This window comes from Pteronotus mesoamericanus, unplaced genomic scaffold, assembly GCF_021234165.1.
Source record: "Pteronotus mesoamericanus isolate MK-2021 breed Mesoamerican mustached bat unplaced genomic scaffold, CSHL_Meso_final scaffold_54, whole genome shotgun sequence".
NCBI classification, from domain to species: domain Eukaryota; kingdom Metazoa; phylum Chordata; class Mammalia; order Chiroptera; family Mormoopidae; genus Pteronotus; species Pteronotus mesoamericanus.
In genome coordinates, this window is record NW_026555321.1 from 23,620,265 (window position 1) to 23,636,034 (window position 15,770).

General features: G+C 34.4%; 1 protein-coding gene across 3 annotated transcripts in view; it reads right to left on the reverse strand.

Moving 5' to 3' along the window:
* Window positions 1–15,770, reverse strand: part of STAG1 (STAG1 cohesin complex component) — a 373,948-nt gene that overhangs the window by 64,703 nt on the left and 293,475 nt on the right. For 2 of the 3 annotated variants that reach the window (XM_054595514.1, XM_054595512.1), the window contains exons 16-21: window positions 14,340–14,443; window positions 7,075–7,167; window positions 6,886–6,975; window positions 6,518–6,721; window positions 5,439–5,509; window positions 4,426–4,513 (exon numbers count right to left, since the gene is read on the reverse strand). In XM_054595514.1, coding sequence (XP_054451489.1) covers window positions 4,426–4,513; window positions 5,439–5,509; window positions 6,518–6,721; window positions 6,886–6,975; window positions 7,075–7,167; window positions 14,340–14,443 — 650 coding nt within the window. The remainder of the gene's footprint in view (window positions 1–4,425; window positions 4,514–5,438; window positions 5,510–6,517; window positions 6,722–6,885; window positions 6,976–7,074; window positions 7,168–14,339; window positions 14,444–15,770) is intronic. The other variant, XM_054595513.1, reaches the window with a different exon arrangement.

The following is a 15,770-nucleotide window of genomic DNA, read 5'->3' on the forward strand; positions in this document are numbered from 1 at the left end:
AATCAGAGTTTCTGAAAACAAATGAAAACACACACAACAGTCCAAAACCTATGAGACACAGTGAAGGCAGTCCTGAGAGCGGAGTTCATAACAATACAGGCATACCTGAAAAAGATAGAAACATTTCAAATAAATGACCTAACCCTATAGCTTCAATACACAAACAAAGGTCAGAGCAAGCAGAAGGAAGGAAATAATCAAGACCAGAGCAGCACTGAATGACATAGAGACTAAAAGAACAATTTGAGGGATCAACAAATCCAGGAGCCGGTTCTTTGAAAAGATAAACAAAATTGGCAAGCCTTTAAGAAGTCTCATCAAGAAAAAAAGGGAGAGGACCCTAATACATATTAGATATGAAAGAGGAGAAATTACAACTGATACCACAGAAATACAAAGGATTGTAAGAAATTACTCTGAACAATTATATGCTAAGAAATTTGAAAACCTCGATGAAAAATGGACAAATTTCTAGAAAAATATAACCTTCCAACACTGAATGAAGAAGTAGAAAGCCTGAACAGGCCAATAACGTCTGGTGAAATTGAAACAGTTATTTAAATACTCCCGACACACAAAAGCCCTGGACTGGATGGTTTCCCAGGAGAATTTTATAAAATATTTAAGGAAGAGCTAACCCCTACCCTACTCAGACTATTCCAAAAAATCCAAGAAGAGGGAAGACTCTCAAACTATTTTTATGAGGCCATCATCATCCTAATCCCCAAACCAGGTAAAGACACAATGAAGAAAAAAAACTACAGGCCAATATCGCTGATGAACATCGATGCTAAAATCCTCGACAAAATATTGGCAAACTGGATCCAGCAATACATTAAAAAGATCATCCATCATGATCAAGTGAGATTCATCCCAGGGATGCAAGGATGGTTCAAAATTTGCAAATCAATGAATGTAATACAGAAACAAAAGGAAAGACAAAAATCTCATGATCATATCAATAGATGTGGAAAACACATTTGATAAGGTACAGCATTCATTTATGATAAAAACACTCAGCAAAGTAGACATAAAGGGGGCATACCTCAACATAATAAAGGCCATATATGAAAAACCCACAGCCAACATCAGACTCAACAGGCAAACACTAAAAGCTTTCCCACTAAGACCAGGAACAAGAGAAGGTTGTCTGCTTTCACCACTTCTATTCAACATAGCATTGGAAGTCCTAGCCACAGCGGTCAGACAAGAAAAAGAAATAAAAGGCATCCAAATTGGAAAGGAGCAAGTAAAACTGTCATTGTTTGCAGATTACACGATAGTGTACATAGAAATCCCCATAGACTCCACCAACAAACTACTCAACCTAATGAGTGAATTTGGCAAAACAGCAGGATACAAAGTCCATATTCAGAAATCAAAGGCATTTTTGTTCACCAACAATGAAGTATCAGAATCAGAAATCAGGAAAAAAAAAAAAATCACATTTACTATAGCAACAAGAAAAATAAAGTACCTCGGAATAAACTTAAGCAAGGAGGTAAAAAGACCTGTACTCAGAAAACTACACAATGGTGAAGAAAGAAATTAAGGAAGACACAAATAAATGGAAGCATAACCATCTTCATGGTTTGGAAGAATTAATATCATCAACATGTCCGTATCACCCAAAGCAATTTATAGATTCAATGCAATCCCTATTAAAATGCCAATGACATATTTCACAGATATATTAACAATCATTTCAAAAAAATGTATAAGAACTATAAACAACCACAAATAGCTGCAGCAATTTTGAGAAAGAAGAACAAAGTAGGAGGGATCACAATACCTGACATCAAACTATATTACAAGGCTACTGTAATCAAAACAGTCTGGTACTGGCAGAGGAACAGACACATAGATCAATGGAACAGAAAAGAGAGACCAGAAATAAACCCATGTCTCTATGGTCAATTAATATCCGACAAAGACGGCAGAAGCTTAAAACAGGGTAAAAATAGCCTCTTCAACAAATGCTACTTGGAGAGCTGGACAGCTACATGCAAAAAATTGAAATTCAACAACCAACTTACACCATACACAAACATAAACTCAAATGGGTAAAAGACTTAAATATAAGTCTCAACACCATGAAAGTCCTAGAGGAGAACATAGGCAGGAAACTCTCAGATATTCCACACAGCAATATTTTCACTGATATGTCCCCTAGAGCAAGGGACATAAAGGAAAGAATAAACAAATGGGACCTCATTAAAATATGCTTCCGCATGGCTACAGAACACATCAGCAAAATGAAAAGGGAACCGACCATATGATAAAATATATTTGACAATGATACCTTGGACAAGGGTTTGATCTCCAAAATATATAAAGAACTCACACGACTCCACTCCAGGAAGACAAACAATCCAATTAAAAAATGAGCAAAGGACCTGAACAGACACTTCTCCAAGGAGGATATACGCAGGGCCCAAAGACAAATGAAAAGATGCTCAGCATCACTAGCCATCAGAAAAATGCAAATTAAAACCACAATGAGATGCCACTTTACTCTGGTCAGAATGGCCATCATAAACAAATCAACAAACAAGAGCTAGAGAGGTTGTGGTGAAAAGGGAACCCTAGTGCACTACTGGTGGTAATGCTCACTGTGTCATTCCACACTGTGTAAATCAGTGTGGAATTTCCTCAAAAAGCTAAAAATGGAAATGCCTTTTGTTCCAGCGATTCCAGTGCTGGGATTATACCCTAAGTATCCCAAAACACCAATTTAAAAGAACCTATGCACCCCAATGTTCACAGTAGCACAATGTACAATAGCCAAGTGCTGGAAGCAACCTAAGTGTCCATCAATAAATGAGTGGATAAAAAAACTATGGTACAATTACACAATGGAATATTTTGCAGCAGAAGGAAAGAAAGAGCTACTACTCTTCGCAACAGCATGGATGGGAATGGAGAGCATTATGGTAAGTGAAATAAGCCAGGGGGTTAAAGACAAATACTATACGATCTCACCAATAATTGGAACCTAATCAACAAAACAAACAAGCAAGAAAAATATAAGCAGCAACATTGAAAGAAAAAAACAGATAGTAGCAAGAGGTAAGGAGGGAGGGGGTAATGGGGAAAAGAAGAGGAAGGGTCAAATCAAGGAACATGTATAAAGTACCATGGACAAAGCCAAAGTGGGGAAGGACTGAGGGTGGGAGGGGCAGGAGAAACTGGTGGCAGGAAAATGAAGATAGATATATTTGAACAATAAAATAAAAATAAAAAAAAGATAGAGTGTTAGACAACTTAAAAAAAGTAATCATAGCAATAATGAAGCACTGTGTATGTGATTAACTATTTTTATTTTTTAAATTCCAGAAAGAGAGAAGTAAAGAGAGAGAAACATCGATGTGAGAGATAACATTGACCGGTTGTCCCACACATGCTCACAGATCAGGGACCAAATCTGCAACCCAGGCATATGTCCTCTTGACTGGGAACTGAACCCACAACTTTTCACTTTATAAACAATGCTCCAACCAACTAAACGACACCAGCCTGGGCTTTGTGATTAACTTTATTTTTAAAATATTTATTTTATTTTATTTATTTTTAGAGAGAGAGGGGAAAGGAAGGGGAAAGAGAGAGAAAGCAATCGATTGCCCCTCGCATGTCTCCAACTGAGGATCTGGCCTGCAACTCAGGCATGTGCCCTAACTGGGAACTCAACCACAACCATTTGATCTGCAGGCTGGTGCTCAACCCACTGAGTTACACCACCCAGGGCTGTGATTAACTTTTAATATAAAAATAATTTTGTTATAGCTATTGAAGTTCTTATTGCTTTAGTGTAATGAATTATCCTTTAAGTATTCTATTTTACCCAAAGGGAATGGATGAGATCACCCCTAAATGACTATCTATACCTAACTATGGGGTTAGCATTTAGGTTTACATACACGGATACCAGCTGCGTACAAAATATCTCTTAATTCTTAAAAGCACGTTGTTATTGTTAATTAATACTAATTGTAATGGTTAAAAATAAAAAGTCCTACAATGTAGTAAAGGTCCCCACACTTACTTAACTGTGTATGATTCTACTACAAAAATAAAGCAATACCTAAGGCTTCTTATTATCATTACCTGGAATATAGCCATGATCAGAAATTTTCATTATACTAAATTAATTGAGTTTTGAAACTGCTACTATAGCAATATTTTTCCTAAAGATATTCCATAAATTAAAATTTTGAGAATATAATAGCAAAGGTTTTCTGTATTTTTCTGCTCAAACCTGAAGATATATCAGTAACATTTAATCAATATAGCAATGAACTTTGAAAGCAGGTGGCTACATTAAAAATTATCAACTACTTTCTGTGAAAGGTTTTTGATAATCCTGCGTGATCTCAAAAAATCTTAGGTTTCTGAAATGAGATAGAAGGAATATTTATAAGCTCCTACCTGTTCTGGCATAGCTCCATGTTCAATTCCTGTCTTCAATAATCTGTAGCAATTACCAAACAAATCCCATTTTGTGAGATCATGAGCACTAAAATAAACAGAAATGTATTAACTTTATTCTAGAGTGAAGGAAAATTTAAATTTGATCTCAGTTTCAGTGATTGGAAGAGTAAAATTACTTCATTTTCTTGTAGGGTTGAAGAAGATTCATAAAAGAAAGTTTCAAATGCTCATACTTAGGAAGAAAGGAAGTGCAGAATAAGGCAGGGAGAAAAAGGGGTGGAGAGAGCTCAAGCTGACTGACTTTAGGAATTCATTAAAAGAAATCAATAACAATAAAACTTTACACATTTAAGAGAAGATTACTACCACATGGTCAACCTAAGCTCTTATTCCATAGATGGGTAATCTTTCTTTCTACTGTATCCATTCACTATTTACAATTTCAAAGATACAGTAGATGACTGGCTGTCAACTTTTATTTTCATGCATCTAAATATTTTTAAAAAATACATTTGCTTCTCCATGAAATTCCAAAGTATGTACTTGTATATAAAGAAAAGGCTTAGATTTTAGATAATGCTTTGAAATCATAAGTATTCACTAAAGTAAGGGCTATGCCTAAACATTCTTTTGATAATAAAGTTCTCTATTTTCCCTTCTTTATGGAGAAGATAAGCATGTCTTACTATAAGGAACATGCAAATTTCAATTTGAAAATGATACCTATTTCCTTGAATAAGCCTTTTGTCCTTATTCAAATGCAGGGGGAAAAAACAAAAACAAAAACAAATCCAACTGTTCTGTTTATATAAACAAACAAGAACAATTCAGAAATAAGAGTTCACAGAAATAACTTTCATGGTTTTCCCCAAAACATTATTTCTTATTCAATAGAAGTTTTAAAAGGTATCAATGGAAAATTGTACCTATGAAACTCAAATTATGACAGTTTGTTTTATGTTGGCTAATTTATGTTATTCACTGAATGTACAGTAAATAAAATTACGTACTTGTGAAAAGAGGTTAACCGTTTCAAGGTAGAAAGAACATTGTAAATATCATCATCATCAGCTTCTTCTCCCTATAAATAAAACGTAGACATCACCTCATTACCATAACTTGACTCATCCTCAGATTCACATGAAAGTCTATTAATACTTACTCCCTAAATAAAAGTTGTTTTTATTATTACAGAAATAGTACTTATTCACTGTTGGTAAGTAACAAAATACAAATAAAGCAAAAACCACAAAAAATAAAAAACACCTAAAATCCCAACACTGAGAAATAACCACTTTTTGCATTTTAAATGATGTCATAAATGTGACTTTGTATATTTTCTGATTAATACTTCAGGATAAATTCCTTTAAATTATTGAGTGAAAGAAAGGGTATGTATAAATGTTAAAAATTTAACAATTATTTTAAAGATTTTATTGATTATCAGTTACTTCTGTAGTTTCAAAAAACATCACAATGAAAAATCAAAAATGGTTGAAAAAGATTTTTAAAGTTAAAATTAGAAGTAGGAAAAAATCAATTACATGAATTAAGAAGATGACAGCAGCCTGGACCTCAGATCACAGAAAGCTGTGAGGGTTCAAGATTGCTCTATATAGATTGGAAGGAGAGGACAGGATGTGAGAATCACAGAAATAATAATAAAAATAACCAGATGGAGATGCTTGCTGCTATCTCAGGCACACCAATAATAACTAGCCATCCCTTATAAGCACATAATTTTTATGTGCTTTTCATCAGTACATAATAATTTAAGAAATTAAAATGCAAATTAGGTTCCAGAAATAGAAAATTAAAAAATGATTTAATAAAAGCTAGTCCTTAAAAAGATTTTTTTTTAGACAAAAAAAACAAAAAAACAAAACAAAAAGCTAGCTTGTATTGAAACAAATCTTTAAAATAAAGTATACCCAAGGTTGATCTTTATAGGATAAACAATTGCTGCTAAGTTCCAAAAGGTTCAGAGAATTCTACTAAATTTTATTTTTAAATGGAAGTAATTTACGTACTTAGCTACTTTGAATAATTATTAGCCACAATTATATGTAGACATTAATTTTAAAACTACCTCTTGCAATAGATCTTCCACGGAATGATTGAATCGATCTACAAATTCATCAATCAGCTGGCTTCGAGCTATGTCAACTCTGTTCTGGATGGTATACTCTTCACTGCATAAGATGCTATAGGTTTTACTGCAGGCTTCTAGAACATCTGATTCTACATGTTTCTCCACAACAAACTTAATCTGTTTTAATAGAGCATCCAGATGCTGAGGAGGAAAGAAAGAAAATCTATGATATTTAGATTTATAATAAAAAACAAAAATAAGCATCTGTCAAATAATAAATAAGCTTATATGCTCATGTAAAATCAAAATAAGCCAGTTAATAAAACTAAATACAAGAGCAGAATTTCAATTTCATAGTATCTTACCTTTTCCATTCTACCTGTGCTATAAATTTCTAAATCAAAATACTGTGGGATTTGTAGCAAGTTTGCTACCTTCTCTGCATCTGCAGAATACTAGAAAGAGAAGGAAAAAAAGATGTTAACTACTTTAATAGAATAGTGTAATCAACAAATTCAGTGATATATTATAATAAAATGTAAATAAAACTGTACCTTTGATAACAACATAGGAAGTGTGATAATAAAATGCTCAGTCAATTTGTTTCTATCATCTATTTGAGTTTTTCTCTCTTTGGCAGTTAGCACCTACAAATAAATTTAAATGGGCAAAGAATTAAGAGTGTTACAGATACTAATTTATAAGTCTAGAATGTTACACAGAATGATGAAGCACTAACAGATAATGTAAATAAAAATTTTAAGAGGAGTTTAACAAACTGTTTACCAAACTAAAGACATCTTGTTTTATGAAAATTTCTAGTTAACATGCACTACTACTTAATTAAATAGCTACTTACTTAAGGATCATTAAAGTTTAGATAAATTACTACTTATTAAAATAAAAACAAAAATGAACATTTCTATTAACCTACAGTTATAAATAAAATATAGGAACCAAAGGAGAAATAATTTTTCTAGAGTTTTAATCTCAATATAAGTGATCTCCCATGTGTTAAACACACTTTTCTAAAAATACTTAGGAATAAATGTTTTTGAAATATCATCAGCAGCCAATACACTTTCACTTATTTTTACAGCATATACTAGCAATAACCTGGAATCACTTACATTTGGTTCTCCTTGTAACAAAGCTCATAAATCTGCTAGAAAATAATTAAGACAGAGGGGTACATATAGCCTGTGGTCAGTGAACAGGCTGATGATGCACATCACTTTAGTCTCTATTCAACTAGTTAAATCATGAATAGTTCCAAAAATAAAATATTAAAATGCAAGCTCAGTTGAGATAATCATTTCTGCAAAATTATTCTGCATTTTGATATTATCATGAAGGAATTTACCATTATAATGTTGAAGGGTTTTATAGACCAGAAATATTCTGACATATATTGCCACTTTATAAATGTAAACCCCAATGTTTGAGATTATGTCAAAGAAGTAATAGGGCCTCCTGATTCTTCCTTCTGGGACTTTGTTTTTCATCCTCTTATACATATAAAATAACCACTCTGGAATAATCTATCAAGTATTATGTTTAGTTCTGTATGAAACAATTAAAGGAATTAACATATAAAGTAGAATATATGTCTAAGAATATATTCAGAATATTAAGTCTTAAAACTAATTTGACAATGTATGGAAGATCTAAGGAGACTTATTTTAGAAAAATAGCTATCTTTGAATACATGATCCTTAGATCTGGAATTCATTCAATCTTCACAGTATCTCTGATGGGCTAGCAAAAATGGCATGGCTATAAAGGAGCAATTTACTAATATCTAACAAAACTGTATACATATTTTTCTTTTGACCTTGTGATCCCACTTTTAGCACTCTCTCCCACCAACACATCTAGTATGAGTATAAAATGACACAAGATAATTTATTACAAATTATTTCGAATAGTAAAAGACTCTCAACAGTATATCCACATATGGTTACTCCACAGCCACAAGAAGCTGAAGGCTTCCAAATAAAATGAATGAAGTGATACCAGGATATACTGTTAAATGAAAAAAAGAAAAGTTACAGAACACTGTACAGAGCATGCTATTTTTGGTAAAAGATTCAGAAGGAGGAGGGTCTAGAGTAAGAATACAGTATCTGTACTTGTGCTTGCATTTATCTACATTTGCAAAATGAAAGACTGAAAGAAATAAAGTTATTGGCAGGAATGAGGTATAGAGAGAGGTATATTATAAAGACTTGTCTGAATATACACTTTCAAAAGGTTTTGACTTTTTAACTATATGTTTTACATGTTTCCAAAAAAATGGGAAAAAACAAAATTAAGGAGTTTTTGTTATGATAAATTTTATCAGAAATATCAATATGAATGTATTACATACATATATATATATATATATATATATATATATATCTCTCTTAGCTCTATCTACAAAAAGTGTCTAGCAGCAATGATAACCAATTGACAATGAGTCCTCATAGTGTGAAGATTTTGATCTTTGTTTTTACTGACTGATTGATTTTAGAGGAAAGGGTGGGGAGTCGGGGAGAGAGGGAGAGACAGAGAGAGAGACATCAATTTTGTTGCACCACTTGTTTATACATTCATTGGTTGTTTCTTGTATGTACCCTGACTGGGGATCAGACCAGCAACCTTGGTGTATTGGGAGGACGGTCCAACCAACTGAACAACCCAGGGCAGAGATTTTGACCCTTAAGAACTGCTCTATTTCTGGCAGGATAGCTCAGCTGGTTAGAGCATCATCCTGATATGCCAAGGTTGTGGGTTCAATCCCAGTCAGGGCACATACAAGAAGCAACCAATGAATGCATAGATAAGTGGAACAACAAAATGATTTTTCTCTCTTTAAAAGTTAAGTTTTAAAAAAAATTAACTACTGCTCTATTCAAAGGAACCAGGGCTAGTTGGAGATTCCTGTGCTAGAATGAGTCTTCAAGGTGACTCTCAATGATCTCTGCTTCCAAGTATTCATGCCCTTCTTAAAATCTCTTCCCACAATGAATAATCCTGACATGTATAACCAATAGGATACTGTGGGAATGATGCTGTATGACTTTTGAGGGCCAGGTAATAAAAGACAGAATTGTCCACCTCACTCTCTTTCAGATCATTTGTTTTGCTTTCCTTTCTCTTCCATCATTCACTTTGGGGAAGGAAAGCAGCCCTATCATGAGTACACTCAAACAGTATTACCAAGAGGGCTATATGATGAGAAATCACATGCCTCCTACCAACAATCAACACTAACTTGCCAGCCAATATGAGTGAGCCATTATGGAAGTAGTAAATTAACAATCAAGCTTTTAGAGGCTAAAAGCCTTGACTAACATCTTAACAGCAATCCTATAAGAAACCCTAAACCAAAAGAACAGCTAAGCCACTCCCCAATTTCTGACCTACAGAACTATAAGATAATGAAGGTTGTTTTAAGCCCCTTAATTTTCAAGTGATTTTTTACATAGCTATCTATAACATATACAGCAAAGGAAGAACAAAAACCTACTCATCTTGCTTTAAAAGACAGCAAGAACGTGCTCCAGACATTAAGATATGTCAAAAGGACAAGAAATTAGCTGGAAGAGTCTCTCAAACTTGAGACAATATATATATTTTTACCTTTACTTTGGAAAAGTTGGAAACTACTCCCTCTTTTGTCCCCCTCCACCTGGTACCTTGCATTCCCTCCAGCAATACCCCCCACCCTCTTTAGTTCACGTCCATGGGTTATACATATAAATTCTTTGGCTATTCCACTTCCTATATTGATCTTAACATCTCCCTGTCTATTTTGTACCTACCAATTTGTACTTCTTAATCCCTGCACCTTTCCCCTCCATTCTCCACCTTCCTCTTTCCCAGTGATAACACTCCAAATGATCTCCATATCTATGATTCGTTTCTATTCTACCTGTTTGCTTAGCTTTTTTTTCTTGATTAACTGATGATACTTGTGAATTTACTGACATTTTAATGTTCATAGTTTTGATCTTTTTTCTTAAATAAGTCCCTTTATCATTTCATATAATAATGGCTTGCTGATGATGAGTTCCTTCAGCTTCATCTTATCTCGGAAGCACTTTATCTGCCCTTCAATTCCAAATACAGCTTTGCTGGATAGAGTAATTTAGGTTGTAGATCCTTGCTTTTCAACACTTTGAATACTTCTTGTCAGCCCCTCTTCTAGTCTGCAGCTTCTTTTGAGAAATCAGCTGGTAGTCTTACGGGAACTCCCCTGTAGGCAACACAATGCTTTTTTACTTGCTGCTTTTAAGAATCTCTCCTTATCTTTAACTTTTGACATTTTAATTATGGTATGTCTTGGTGTGGTCTTCGCTGAGTCCATCTTGTTTGGGACTGTGTGCTGCTTGTATGTGTACATCTATTTCCTTCACCAAATTAGGGAAGTTTTCTTTCATTATTTTTTCAAATAAGTTTTCAATTTCTTGCTCTATTTTCCTTCTGGCATCCCTATGATTTGAATGTTGGACCTATTGAAGTTGTTCCAGAGGCTCCTTAGCCTATCATTGTTTATTTATTTATTTATTTATTTGGATTTTTTCTTTTTGTTGTTCTGATTGAATGTTTTTTTCTTCCTTATGTTCCAATCATTGATTTTTGGTTTCATCCACTCTGCTGTTGATTCCCTGTAAATTTTTTCTTTATTTCACTTAGTGTAACCTTCATTTCTGCCTGGGTGTCTTTTTATGCTGTTGAAGTACCCAATGAGTTCCTGGGGCATCTTGATAACTAATGTTTTGAACTCTGTATCTGATAGGTTGCTTGACTGCGTTTCGTTTAGTTCTTTTTCTGGAGTTTTGTTCTGTTTTTGCATTTGGGTCATATTGTTTTGTCTCCTCATTTTGGCAGCCTCCACATGCTTCTATGTATTAGGTAGAGCTGCTTTGACTCCCTGTCTTAGTCCCATGGCCTACTGTAGAAAAATGTATTGCTAAGTTGGACAGGGTAGAGCCTGAGGTAATTGCCAGGGTGGGGCAAAACTGTGAACCAAGTAGATGGAGTCTTTGATATGGTGCCGCCACTCTGTGGGACTGTGTGCAGGAGGGCTCAGAAAGGAGATAATGCTGCTCTCAGCCTCTGGAGTTTTGTCAGGGAGGAAGCTGTCCCTGGCACTTGCCCTGATTACAGACATTTCAGTTTCTCCACACATGCCACTGGTGCCCTTCCAGCTGCTGTCTTGGTGCTCAAGCCCAGAGTAAGTGAATCTGTCCTAAGTGTATGTCCTAAGTCCATTGTGGGCCCTTTAAAAGACTCCTAAAAATCCTGCAATTTCTTCTGCTCCCAATCCCCACTTGCTTTTACAGCCAGAAGTTAGGGAAACTTATCATCCTGATGCTGGTACCCTGGACTGGTATGGGGCTAGGATCCCTTGCTTTCAAGGTATTCCTCCTGCTTTTTATCCACCACACATGGGTGTGGGACTGCCTGTTCCATATCTCTGCATCTTTGCTCTTCCTCCCTGTCTGGATGAATGTGGCTTCTTTAAATTCCTTGGTTGTGAGATTTCCATAGAACTCGATTTTCTGATGATTCTGGGCAATATCTGTTTTGTAGTCTAGCTGTAATTTTTTTCTGTGGCTGTGCAGAGAGGCCAGCTGTGTTTACCTATGCCTTCATCTTCGACATCCCCTAGGATCTAAACAATTTCTTAGTATCATTACATACTTGCTCAATAATGTTTTTCTTTCTTTAAAAAAAATTTTTTTAACCCGCACCAAGGCCATGTTTTCACTGCTTTTAGAGAGAGGAAAAGAGAGAGGGAGAGGGGGAGGGAGGGAGAGACAGAGAGACAAGCAGACAGACACTGATGTGAGAGAGAAACATTGACTGATTGTCTTCTCTTATGTGCCCCAATCGGGCACTGAACCCACAACCGGGGTATATGTCCTGATGGGGAATCAAACCTGCAACTTTTTGATCTACGGGACAAGATGCTTCAACCAACAGAGGTACACTGGCCAGAGCTCCACAGTTTTGTTAATCTCCATTTTTTTTGACTCTTTCCTATCGCCAATTCATATTTAACATAATTTTTTATATGGCTGAATTTATGTCAGCCATTTTGCTATAGTTATCTGTATTTCTCATGTCTTTTTGTATTTGTCTGTTCCTCCTTCACTGCTTCCTTTGGGGTTAAAAATTTTTTAGTGTACTGTAACTCCTTTGTTGATTTTGTTTCCTTTTAGGTACGAGTGGTTGCTTTAGGGATTACAATATACTTCTTTAACTTATTATAATCAACTTAAGGTTAATATTGTAAAAATCATAGCAAAATATAGCAATTTTGTTCCAATAGTTTAATTTCCTTTACCCTACCTTGTGCTATTGTTTTCACATATACCATGTATATTATATATCACATAGTTGTAATACTACAGTGGTATAATTATTGCTTTAAATGATCTCAAATCCCTTTAAAAGAAATTAAGAAAGAAAAAGAAAAAATGTATAGTATATATTGCCTTTTATATCCACCACATAATATTTACTATTTCTGGTATTCTTTATTCCTTCCTTTTAATTAAAGTTACCATCTGGTATTCTTTAGAGCATGGAGGACTTCTTTTATTATTTCTTCTATGGCAGGTCCATTTCCAGGACTTTTTAGTTAGATTCTTGGCTGGTCCATTGTTCTTACCAGCTGGGACCACAACCTCTGAATATCACAGATACAGGTTTTCCTTAGTTGTTTCTACCAAGTATTCCATTTCTAGTTGATACGGGGACTTTTACCACTTGTCCCTTAGGGGGTCTACCCTCTATGACAGAGAAGCTATTGGTTTTTGTGGATAGTACCATTCTGTTAAAACTACAGATCTCATCAATCAAACCTCTGGGGTCTGTGTATACTGTAACCCCAGACAAGAAGGCTGTATATTTCTGTTGCTTCTACCAGAAGTTTCAGCAGTTTTTCAAGAAAAATGCTTCTGAATTTTTTTAAAAGAAATCTTTGATGAATTTCCAGAGCTGTGATATGATTGTTTGTTTTTTTTAAAACAAATTTTCCAGTTTTATACTTGTTTTTTTTTTTTTTTTTTTTTGGGCAGAGAAATTGCCTACTTTTTCATATCATCAGAAATAATCTTCCTATCTGTGATTATCTCAATTCATCAAAATACCAATAACACCTGCATTATTAGCCTCCATATTACAGATGAAGAAATAAAGGCACACACACACAAAAAAACCTATTGAACATTACATGGTTGCTAAATGCAAGAGCTTGTGAGCTAGGCAGTTTGCTTTCACAGGCTTTCTTGTACTTGCAACAGATATGAATGTGAAAATTCTTTAGCCTTTTTTTTAAATCCTCACCATTTTTTTCATTGCTTCTAGAGAGAGAGGAAGGGAGAGAAAGAAACATCAATGCAAGAGAGAATCATTGATTGGTTGCTTTCCAATCATGCCTCTACTAGGAATTGCACATACCCAAACTAGGGATAGAACCTGCAACTTAAGTATGTACCCTGACTGGGAATCGAACCCCACAACCTTTTGGTTAGGGGACAATGCTCCAACCAACTGAGCCACACTGACCATGGCATAAATGTGAAAATTCTTGAAAGTATTAGAATAGAAGCAGGTACAGGTGCTATAGGAGCATGGAAAAAAAGAACCTATTTTTGGAACCTGAGTATAGGAGACAACATAAAAATGAAGCACCACACCATGTATTCTTCATAAAAATATCATGTTTTTAGGAATACATGTACGAGTAAAATTTTCAAATATTTAAGACAGTTAATGATAATAAAACCCTTTTTGTAGATTTACCATTAATATAACTTACTCTCTTGCCAGTACCCCTTCCCACAGGAGGATGTGCCTCAGCAGCTTGACGAATTGTACAAACCATTAGCTCTATTAGAGCACTCTCTTGACGGTCAGACATTGCTAAGGTAAAACAAAACACATTAGTATGAGATTTGTAAAAAATGTATTAAAAATGAATACAATTATAAAAAATTATAAATACATTCTATTACTGATTATATACTGAAGATCTGTACCTTTTTTTAAAAAGAAGTAGTGTGTGCTTATCATAAGTCAAATAAGAAATATACAAAGTAAAGAAAAAGAAGATAAACTCTAGTTTGTTTTAATACCTGATCTAATATCATGCTTCTGAGTTAGGCAGGATTTTACTGTACTTCCATCTACACCATTTGAAAGCTTAAATAATAAATCTTTTTTAAAGTTAACAATAGATTTGGAGTATCTTTCAAGTCACTGCATACTTATATAAATAATTATATTATAGAACTGTAAATTATTACATAATTTGTTCTACAATTTAGTCAATCTCCTACTAATGTTCAAGTTGTTTCTAAATTTTTGTAATTATAAACAGTGTAGCAATAAATATCATTATATGCAAACATTTATGTAACCAATATTTTAATTTTTGCAGAATACATTCCCAGAAGGAGTAATAGGTCAAAGATTAAAATCTTGATACTGACAAAGGTTCTTCATTGCAATTAGTCTTTCAACTGAAATGATGAGAATATTTGGTTTCTCAGATCTCTGCCAGCACTGAATGTATAAATCCCTTTAATTTTTGCCAATCCAATGACTGAAAAATGGTATTTCATTGTTATTTTGCCCCTTCTTATCTACTAATTAGTGGAGTGTATTTTCTTATTCATTGATGTTGAATTTTTCTGAGATTTTTCTATCTTTATTCTTTTTCTAAGAAAGGTTTTATTTATTCATTTTTATAGAGGGGGAGGGAGGGAGAAAGGAGAGAAACATCAATGTGTGGTTGCCCCTTGAGTGCCCCCTACTGGGGACCTGGCCCACAACTTAGACTTGTGCCCTGACTGGGAATCGAACCAGTGACCCTTGGTTCGCAAGCCAGTGCTGAATCCACTCAGCCACACCAGCTGGGGCTCTATCTTTATTCTTTGTCCATTTTTTCTACTATTATTCACCTTACTTATTTATCGACTCTTGTATATTAGGAATAGTAACTTTGTCTTTTGAATGAGGCAAACTTTTTCTCCCAGTTTGTCTGTTTTGTTGTCATTTTTCACAGTATCTTTTGTGAGAAAGAGAGTTAACTAATACAGAGTCACATCTGCACCAACTTGTTTAATGGCTTCTGGGTTTCTTTTTCTTCTTTCCAGTTTTATTGAGATACAATCGACATTAACAGCACTGTGTAAGTTTAAGTTGTACAGTATAATAACCTGACTTATATTGTGAAATGATTACCACA